The sequence below is a fragment of the Nicotiana attenuata genome, unplaced genomic scaffold (assembly GCF_001879085.1).
Source record: "Nicotiana attenuata strain UT unplaced genomic scaffold, NIATTr2, whole genome shotgun sequence".
NCBI lineage: Eukaryota > Viridiplantae > Streptophyta > Magnoliopsida > Solanales > Solanaceae > Nicotiana > Nicotiana attenuata.
Window position 1 is genome coordinate 16,125 of NW_017673135.1, and position 10,703 is coordinate 26,827.

The 10,703-nt window shown below is 35.2% G+C and overlaps 2 protein-coding genes across 2 annotated transcripts; one reads left to right on the top strand and one right to left on the bottom strand.

Moving 5' to 3' along the window:
• Nucleotides 1-303: 303 nt before the first annotated feature.
• Nucleotides 304-4,654, bottom strand: LOC109215543 (NADH dehydrogenase [ubiquinone] 1 alpha subcomplex subunit 1). The gene is made up of 3 exons (XM_019379624.1): nucleotides 4,450-4,654; nucleotides 4,224-4,342; nucleotides 304-593 (listed from the first exon to the last, which is right to left on the bottom strand). Exons 1-2 carry the CDS (start codon nucleotides 4,555-4,557, stop codon nucleotides 4,244-4,246), a joined length of 207 nt encoding a protein of 68 aa, XP_019235169.1. The 5' UTR covers nucleotides 4,558-4,654; the 3' UTR covers nucleotides 304-593; nucleotides 4,224-4,243.
• A 581-nt stretch (nucleotides 4,655-5,235) lies between these two features.
• LOC109215536 lies at nucleotides 5,236-8,165 on the top strand. The gene is made up of 6 exons (XM_019379614.1): nucleotides 5,236-5,581; nucleotides 5,855-6,059; nucleotides 6,221-6,586; nucleotides 6,690-6,772; nucleotides 6,918-7,454; nucleotides 7,843-8,165. Exons 1-6 carry the CDS (start codon nucleotides 5,236-5,238, stop codon nucleotides 8,163-8,165), a joined length of 1,860 nt encoding a protein of 619 aa, XP_019235159.1.
• The last annotated feature ends 2,538 nt before the right edge of the window (nucleotides 8,166-10,703 follow it).

Below are 10,703 nucleotides of genomic sequence, written 5' to 3' on the forward strand. Positions count from 1 at the left end.
ATCACCTAATATTTTCTCCTTTTTTTTTGCTGCAATTTAAACCCTGATATCTAAGATTGACCATTACGCCACACTCCTGAGTGCAAAATTTTCACCATATCTTTGTTCATCTAATAACATATCATTAACATGCATTATATATCCTGTTAACGAAAAGTTCCATTAACTACCTTCGTCTCCCTCAATTATCTAAAAGATTCACCTTTTCATTATTGGTTTAAGAACACATCTCAGGATGCATTCTACAAAAATGTCCAGGTACTAATTTCAGCACTTTTGGTTGAATGGTTGTATAAAAAGAAGTTCCAGTCAAATCCCTCTTTTTAAGTGGGTCAATGAATACTAGTGATAATTCCACAAAAGTCTAAATATAGACCAACAACCACACTAGACTCAAAAAGGTGGACTTAAGTATTTCACAACAATTTGAACCTCCAAACCAGTGTATTCTGAATAACATTGTCATTTTTATAAAGCTCATAGGCCATGAAAATCATCAACAGGAGAAGGAAGAAAGACGATACTAAAGTACTTCGCACATGATCTCAACCAAGGAGAAGCATCAAAGACTTTTATTCCGAAACACAGGTTTCCTGCAATGCCAAAAGACAATGTATAATATAAGTTTGATACACATCAATACATCCTAAAATGCGACATTCATTCCTGCTAATTATTTTACAACTATGAAAAGAGCCACCTCAAATTCTAGCATGATAATGTAATCCAGAAAAGTCCAAATACAAACCAGCATGACACTGACCTTGAATATATACATGACTAAGACCTAAAATTAAACAGGTTACATGCATCAGCAGCTTATAAAATCTGTCTTTTTCATTGTCAACTAACTAAACAAATAGTTTTTCTTTATTATGAATACATTGTTTTCAATAGCTTTCTTAATGGAGTTATGCACTATCTCATTAGTTAAAGAGTAGAATTGACTTTGTAAGATTAACTATGGTAGGGGGTTTAGGCTTATATTTTTTGGTGAAATGGGGCTAGGCAGCCAGAACAGATAGTCATTAGTCAATACACCTCGACTCAGCTTATTACCTTTACAAAGGGCTCATAATCAGTTGAAGTGGATTCACAAGTTTGTCACAATGGAGAAATGTCTCTGGAAGATTTCAATACCAAATGAAGCGTGTAGTACTTTGGAAGAAAATTCTGAAATTGATGAAGAAGTTTGGAAACTGAAAGAAAAGTTGGAACCGAATAGATCTTTGAAATACCCCCCCCCCCCCCCCCAAAAAAAACTAAAAAAGAAAAAAAAACATTGTCCAGAGATAACATGAAATACCTAACATGAGCTACACCACATAACAAACATCTAGTGGTTTAGTTTTGATCTATGTTGCGCGGACTCTCCAAAATGCTTCCGCACCCGTTTGTTGGAGTGTACTTTTGGAGGATCCGACACGCACCCAGAGGCTTTTTTGAAGAGCCCGAGCAACATAGGTTTTGATAAGGTAAGCTAGAGAGTGAATAAAAAATGAAACTGCTCGAACTCCCTCTAGATTCTAATTTCAACATGGGAAATTTGTCAGTACACCTGGCATTTGCAAGAATTGTAAGGTCTACAACCTTAAATATCATTGATGAGAAATGGAAGTACAAAGTGATAGCATGTACTGAATGATGAAGGAATTTATAATATCATTGTGATTGCCAGACAAATCATAGACAATCATATGATTCAGTAAGAGGTCACTAACTAGGTGTTACAAAAGCCTGACATTAACAGAAACTGAACTAATAGCTTTAAATAAAGACACTAATGCAAAAATTGCATCCAACTATTCTAACTTTGGTTAAAACTTCTCCAAATTTTGTTGACTCGTTTTGTAGAATATCTCACCAATTATGCACTTGATCTTCAGAGGTTTTCAATCACGACTTTTGTAGAATAACTTGCCATTTAAGCACTGAATCTTCAAAGGTTTCTGATCATATTCTAAAACCTAAAAAGACATAAGTAGCATAGAGGAAGGCAAAACAAGGAGGCTTTCTCGAGTTCAGTTCTAAACACTCGCCCAAACTGCCTCAAAGAAGAAAAGACACCACATAAATGAGCACTTCCACAGATTCTTTAGACTATTAGATGCCAAAAAGAAATCAAATTTTGATAACCCCATAAATAACCCTAAAATGAGTCATGCCACTCTAAGTGCCACAAATAATCAAAATTGATGGACGAGTCAATGTTAGTCCTTTTAGCCTAAAGGCTAAACAGTTAGTTGGTCTACATTTACCCATCAACATCACCAAAGATGGAAAGGATAGTATCATCACAAAAGTGCAGGTGAGAAATAGGCATCTCATCTATCCAAATCCACCACCCAATAGATCTGCCTTCGTCATTCATGAGCGGGCTAGTCAAACATTCACTGCTTATGTTAAAGCAAATCAAGACGATATTAACCATCTAGATTCTTTATAATAGCTGTGGGGTATCCACTAATTGTTAGAAAGTAGGAAGACAAAGTATTATTACAAAAACCAACTAAGCAGTTCCAACTATTACAAAAATCTACAGTTGCTGAATGCCAAGTGTTATGACATAGGCAAAAATATAATTTTTACAATTTGACAAATCTAATGGCTTTTGGTTGAATCAGAAACTCATGATTAACCTATGCAATGTTGACATAGGCAAAAATATATTTTTAAAAGTTGATAAATCTGAAGGCTTTTGGGTGAATCAGAAATCACATGGAAATAGAAGATCATTTATGAAACCTACGCAACTTTTTCCTCATACAGTGGAAACTATTGCTTTTCAAGCTGAGGCTAAAGAAGCACGAATCTTTAAGTTGCAATTGCTAAATCGCAATGAGAGCAAGTTTATGCTCCTTTTAGTACTACATTATTTTTTCTGAAGCCCCAAACTGATTGATTATATGCTAGCTATACTTGCCACGATGCCAAGCAAACTAACCTTGAAATATTGCGCTTGTACTCCATCAAGATTTGAATGTCACCGTTTTTTCTCAACCAAATATAATTTCCTACAGGTTTTTTAGTTGATAATAGCAGCGGCCAGAACATAGTTCTTCATTTTAATAATGACCTCGTCTAAGTTGTTCAGTTTTGCACTGAGAATCTCTAGTGAGATCAAATAGCAAAGCTTTCACACACTTTTTGCCTGTTATGGATAATTTTAATTGCCATTTCCGCAGTACCAGTAAGAATTAGTTTATTTTCAAAATTGGTCGGTGGTCACCTTCCTGTAAAGATTAAAGCACAAAAACTTAAATATTCTTTAGGATCCTAAAATCTCTGATACTAGTGAAAACATATGTTAGCCAGAATTTTCAAAATGAGAATGCCTCAGAATGTGGAAGCATGTACCAAGTCCCAACCCTTGTTTATGTGTTTATCTATAGATATAATGTTGTCTTACCATATATCCTAATCTCAGTGATTATGGGATACCACTCTTAAGAAAGCTTCTCACTTACGTTATGATTAATTAGTCATCTAATTATTAGCAAGCAGTTGCCTGATAAACCAAGATATTTTAAGAGTTCCACACCTCTCACCCACTTTACCGCGATACAAACAGGCTCATAGTAACAGCTGGATCGAAAAAAAAGCTCATTTGGTGAAAGATAAAGCACAATTAAGGAAAGTTTTCCGGAATAGTGAGGAATGGTAGTTCCCCTTAAAAGCACCAACGGCCTAGTGATCAATGAAATGGGACGAAAACCATGAGAAACCAAGGTTCAAATCCTACCCGAGTCAGAAATCGCTAGGTGATTCTTCCTATCTCTATATGCCTTGGAAAACAAAGTTACCCGGTATATGTGATAGGGTTAGTATGTACCTACCATCTCTTTATGCCTTGGAGAGCAGAATTATCCGGTACAAGTGACGTGGGCACTGATGAAATAATCGAGATGCAGCGCAAGCTAATATGGATAACAAGTAGGTCTATCTAAGAAAACGACACAGGTTTCAAATGAAAAATTGTTAAAGCTCATCTTTCTCTTAGATTTGTGTATCAATCTAATTAATCTCTAATGTGCTCATAAGCAATCTCAAGCACGAAATTTCATTATCAAAGCTCACCCATTATTAAAACCTAAAATCGAAAGCAAACAAATTTGATGCCAATTAACAGAACAGAAAAATAACCCTAAAATGTCTAGCAAAGAAGATTACAATCTCCTCTATTGAAATTCAAAGAATATGAAAAGGATAGCTGATTAAAGTACCATATAAAGAGGAACAGAGCCTAAGACGACGACGAAGAAGGAGAAGCAAGGATCTCCATAATCTTCTTGTCCCGCCTTTCCATTGCCACGTCCCACACGTCATTCCCAATATGTTTCGGCTGCAAATTTTAGCCCAAAATATGAATTTAACAGAAAAATATACAAATTAGGTCACAGAATATGCTGCAGAAAAGGTCAAATCTTAGATCTGGAAAAGGGGGATTACCCGACCATGGGCAGCTTTGTGGATGAAATACTGAGCATTGCCCATAACACAAAGCATACCAGCTATGATTCCAAGTGGAAGCATTGCTTCTAACCACCTCAAACTCATCTTCCCTTCGTTCGTTTGTTCTTCTCTCTCGTTGTTTTTTCCTTTATCGCAGGTTTGATTGATTTCGAGTAGATACTGTTGAGAAGATGGAAACTGACATTTTGTCAATTAAACCTCTACTTACTCTCACTGGTCAAACTGGACCGTCACTTGGGCTAGGCCCATTTTAGATCCGCTTGAGAGGAAAAATTTTATTAGAGATTTTTTCTTCCTATACCATATATGAAACTTTATCACCAAATATGTGCATAGCTTCTAATTGTCCACACTTTTTCTACAATTGTTATACCATTCATTAAATACTAATTATTAGTAGCTGAATCTTCCTAATTAGGCGCGCTAAAATCCAAGAACAGAATATTCTAATTGATTTTAAATTGAAGATAAAAGGATTTCCGTCTGCAAAACCTCTGTTCTTCGATATTTTCCCTTAAGCCACAAATCAAAAGCTCAGTTCGTCGAAGTCAGAAGCTCAATTTCAAAATTGTAGAAATCAGTTCTGCAAAAGCTCAGTTCGTCGACTTTTTTCCTCAATCCACTAATCAAAAAATCAACAAATTCAAGTCAAATTGTAGAAATCAATTCTACCGATTCTCTGTTCTTCGTCTTTTTTTCTTAATCCAAAAAATCAAAAAAGCGACAAAATATTGAACAATTCCTCAGCAACGACACGCAAACATGTGCCAAATCCCAATCATGCTACATTTTAATGGGAATTGGGATAGCTATGGCAGATTTAGAGATTTTCAAGTTGATGGCATTGTGCTCGATGAGGATGCAAGTTACAGTATGTTGGTTTCTACAATTGCAGAGCAATTACTGATTAATACTTCGGAAAAAATTGTAGAAATCAAATACATTGTGAATGAGAATTGTCCTCCAATGGAGATTAGGAACAATATGGGGGTTCGTGTGTATATGGAGACAAAAAAGGAGAATAAAAACTTAGGATCGTATCCGTTACTTATAAGTGTACGAGATTTCAATATGGAATTGACTATTGCAAATGAGAACACAAGTGCAGGTTTGTTATGTTTCAAATTCTATGGAAGTCTGATTTTACGGTAATATCTACAAAATTCCTACATTTATCTACAAATAAACTACACATCAGTTTTAGGATGTATAAAGCAATATTGTTTTCATGCTTATCAACAAAATTACTACATTTATACTACAATTAAACTACAATCCATGTTGAAAAAATGTTGACTACAAAATTTTCTCTTCATCTACAATTTATCTACAAAGATTCTACAAAATTGTAATGACACTGTTTATCTTTATTTTCATGCAGGCTCGTCTGGGACAATGCAGTTACTTGATATGTCAGCCTCTCCCGTCATAGAGAAATATCAAAGTGAAATAATAACTGAAGGTACACAAAGTGTTATCGAAGAAGGACAAGTGTATCAAGACAAGCAAACAATTGCAACTGCAATGAGGCACTATTCTATCATGCACAAGTTCCAATTCAGGGTTAAAAGATCTAGCCACAGAAGGTATGAAGATATTAATGGTGAAAAGATCATTATAAACAGTATTTTCCTTGTGATATGTAGATGAAAAGTAGTTATATTGTATAGTGTGTTACTTTATGTTAAAACAGTCCTTTTGTTACATCTACATTGATAACCTGTATTATAAATATATTTTGTTGTAGCTACTGGCTTATATGCGTTGCAGAAAACTGTAATTGGCACTTCAAGGCAACATCAATTAATGATTCTGCAATGTTCAAGATCAGGAGTTTCAACCAACAACACACATGCACCTTAATGGACGATACATTCATACAGCGCAAACGTACTGCAATTGTAGTCGGTATCATGGTCGTGCCAAAGTATTGTGATCCTAAGACAGTTTACACACCAAAGGACATACAAACTGACATGTTGTCCCAACACGGAGTGAACCTAAGCTACATGCAAGCATGGAGAGCAAAGGAAAAGGCTTTACAGTTATCGAGAGGTCATCCGGCTGACTCCTACAACAAATTACCAAAATATTTTTATATTCTTGAGAAGACGTATCCTGGTTCAGTTGTTAAAATTGAAGAAGACAACATATGAATGCTTCTTATATGCATTTGTTGCTCTTTGTACATCAATAAGTGGTTGGAAATATTGTAGACCAGTAGTAGTGGTTGATGGGACATTCTTAAAGACAGCCTACAGGGGGATTATGCTGACAGCAAGCACAATGGATGCAGCAGGTAAAATTGTAGTTATTTTGTAGGCAGTTTATAAATTTAAGATACATTGTAGATACTCTGTAGATATATTATAGTTTATATGTATTTGTGTTTTTATATGCATTTTCAAAGCTGCCAGTTAATTATTTTTTTACTAATAATGTAGGTACAATATTGCCTTTGGCATATGCTGTGGTTGATTCGGAAAACGACGCATCGTGGAAGTGGTTTTTTGAGCAATTCAAGCAAGCATATGGTGAAAGAACTTCAATGTGTGTTGTTTCAGATAGGAATGAGAGTATCCTGAAGGCAACATCAATTGTCTATCCGGGCGTGCCACACTACTCTTGCGTGTGGCATATTTGGACAAATATAAGGGCAAAGTTCAAGAAGGGTCATCTACAATTAAATGAATTGTACTTTGCTACAGCAGGGTCATACACTCTGGATGAATTTAATGAAAGGATGTCGAAGATTGAAGAGATAGACCCGCGTGTTAAATCATACCTCTATGATATTGGCTATCATAGATGGTCAAGAGTACATGCAACGGTGAATAGAACTTGGACTATGACATCAAACATTGCAGAGTCGTTGAATGCTGTAACAAAATATGCAAGAGAGCTGCCAATATTTGACCTATTAGAGTATATGAGGACACTTCTTGAACGTTGGACGAAAGAGAAGTTATTGAAGGCAAAGGGTACTTTCACATACCTTGGGTACAAATTCAACAAAGAATTGGAGAAAAACAGTACATTATCTCAGAAACTTAGGGTAAGATCTGTTTATTTGGTGCAGAAAAATAATATTTTAATATACAGTATTTCCAGATTGTAGATAAATTGTAGACAAATTGTAGTTAATTTGTAGATTGTAGATAATTTGTAGATAAATTGTAGATAATCTATTTTTATGATTGTAAATATTTTTCTTTCTGTTTGTTATGTAATTGTAGGTGAGGGCTTCAACAGATCATATCCATACTGTGATAGATGGTGTGAAGCGGTACATTGTGTGTCTTGAAAGCAAGAAATGTACTTGTGGCCAGTTCCAACTTGATGAACTTCCATGTGCGCATGCTTTGGCAGCTTTAAGGGACAGGAATGAAGGATATGAAAACTATTGCTCTCCGTATTACACAAGGGAGAGCCTACTGCGTACATATGAAATACCAGTAAATCCCCTTCCTGATGAAAGCAAATGGAATGTGCCACAACATATATCTGATGAAGTAGTAAATCCACCTACGGGAGAGAAAAAGCAGCCAGGAAGACCTCAAAAGGAAAGATACAAAACATATGATGAACTAAAGTCAAAGAAGTACAAGGTGTCATGTGGAAACTGTGGAGGTGAAGGGCATAACAAAAGATCTTGCAAGAATGCACCCAAAAAAAAAATATCATGTAGTTAGAATAGTATTTCAAAATAATTGTTAGTGTGTTCAAGTTAACAGAATTTTGTGTGTAATCGTTTAAGTTTTTAAAGATCATAATGTAGTTAACTTCAATTTGTTTCCGTGTTTGTTAACATGTTTTTCTGTATTGTGCCAAGCATCTACCTCCATTTTTTACATTCTGTACATAGCAGTTAATATTTATTATCTACAATATAACTACAAGTTTAAAAAAATTAATTTAACTTGAACTGGCAGTTATATACAGAAATTAAATACAACTGGAGGTAAATCCCTACAAATTATATACATATTCAACTATAAAATTATATACAATCTCAACATTTAGTGTTTCCAGATTGTAGATAATTTGAAGTTTTTTTTGTAGATAATTTGTATTCTGACAACATAATAACTACGTTTAAGATAATGAAGAACAAGTGCTGTAAATATTAAACAACTGGAGATAAAACCACCAAGTTATTTTTAAGTGAACTACTAAACTGAATAGAAACTAACAAAACAAAAGGTCTGCTACAATAAAAACACAAAGGAATTGTTCAGAAAGTTGTGTACTATACTTATCCTACAAACTAGCATCAACTAAATTACATATACATGACACTACTTCTTCTTTCTCTGTGCTCTTGTTTTCTCATTCAATGCAGGTGCACCCTTCCTCCTTGCTAGTCTGCCTGTAACCTCACTTTCACTGATTGACCCATCTTCCTGCTTCTTTGTAGCATAGTCCCATAGGAGCGCTCCATAGCGTCTACGATATTGGTCAATATCAGAAAGGTCTTCTACGGGAATTGACAAATCTCCAAGGCTAACATACTCCGCAAAGGCAGCAACAAATACACCACAATCGCTACAGAATACAAAATTTAAAAAATATTTACCAAATGATTAGAAATAAAAAAAAAGAATTAAATGCATAGAAAGAGAGAATAGATTTTTTACAGTGACCCTTCTTTTTGCTGTGGAATCTCTCCAACGAGCCACTGAATGTTAAGAGGGTCGGTAACTGGTTTTTCGATGTATGGCTTTGTAGTCTCGAAGTTAATGTCTTTACGCTTCCCATAGAAACCAGTGCATGACAAATACAAAGGGATAGTAACAAAAAACTTATCAACACAGGATTCAACAACTTGATGGTTGTGTGAAGAGACCATGGAATCATATGCATAAAGTTGCCTGTCTGCAATGTCGAAAACAACCAACACCCAATGGAATTTTTCTACAATTTTGACGGGCATGATCACATAGTAAACTTGATCCCATGCAACATTGGCAAGTAGTCTATACCCCAAAATATATTCTGCAACAACATCTTGGGGTTTAACAACAGAATACCTCTTTTCTGGAGGTGAATTTATGAACTTTTCATAAATTTGTTCTATCCTGGTCTTGAACACACAATCCGTTGTGGTAAACGTGGTCGTGTTATTGGGACCATACTTGCCTCTTTTACTCAAGTAATACATTAAAACATTAATGTGCTGCAACCAAAAATAGTTGGCATATAAACAGCAAGTCAACTTCAAATAATCTACATAAAACTACATTATAACTACAATTAACTACAAAACAGAAACAAAAAATATAAAATAATGTCTAAGAACAGTTCTACAATTTAAACTACAAAACAGCATTTAGAATTATGTCTACATCATATCTACAATTTATACTACAAGGCATCTTCATATATTATAGATATCTATAACAAAAATACAATTAAACTACAAAACAGAAGACAAGATATCTACAAATCATATCTTGGAAATAGACTCCTTGATACTTACTGAGTCATTGAGGACTTGACCGGGGTGAGCCGGGGAATAGAACCATTCCTTATTATCAACCTTTTCCACTCCAAGGTCTAACCAAGACTTAATTTGGTTATCCTTTATGGAAAACGGAGCCTTCCTCATGTGACAACAAATAAATGACAAAAAAAAAATTGTAGAATGAATTAGATATGTAAAAGATAAATGCTGAAATGCAATTGTCAAATTATGCATTCATACCTCTTTGAACCTTTGTCACTAGATTGGTATAACCACTTGCTGAAGTTCTCTAAAATATCCGGATCTACATTTTCACCAATAACAGTAGTAAAAGGGTGCTTGAGGTAGAAAATTTTAGGTCCGGTCGAGCTGCTGCCCCCGGAACTGTATAGAGGGATAAATGGTGATCGGGCATGCTTTCCCGGATGCCTTGTTCTCCCCGGATGCATAGGTGTTGCATCATCTTGTATGGGCTCGCCAAACATAACCAACTGGGATAAGTTGTCAGGCAACTCAAAATCATCTAGTGTGACCCCATTCTTCTCAACTCCTGATCCTTCTGAATCACCTAGATCCACATACTCTGCATCTGCACTTTCATTGTCATCTTCCTCGATGACTTGCTCGGTCTGAGCTGCTACTGTCACTCCGTGAATTGGGGACTGTGCATTGATATCTTCCATCACTGTAACACAATTCATATCTTACTTAACAAGAATGTTGAAATTTATAAACAACAAGAAAATATCTCTGAATAACAGTACAA

Coding starts and splice junctions, on each gene's coding strand:
- LOC109215543 (XM_019379624.1), bottom strand. CDS start 4,557: ATGAGTTTGAGGTGGTTAGAAGCAATGCTTCCACTTGGAATCATAGCT. Junction 4,343..4,449: donor ACAAAGCTGCCCATGGTCGG/GTAATCCCCCTT, acceptor TAAAATTTGCAG/CCGAAACATATTGGGAATGA.
- LOC109215536 (XM_019379614.1), top strand. CDS start 5,236: ATGTGCCAAATCCCAATCATGCTACATTTTAATGGGAATTGGGATAGC. Junction 5,582..5,854: donor AAATGAGAACACAAGTGCAG/GTTTGTTATGTT, acceptor ATTTTCATGCAG/GCTCGTCTGGGACAATGCAG. Junction 6,587..6,689: donor TTTTATATTCTTGAGAAGAC/GTATCCTGGTTC, acceptor GAAATATTGTAG/ACCAGTAGTAGTGGTTGATG.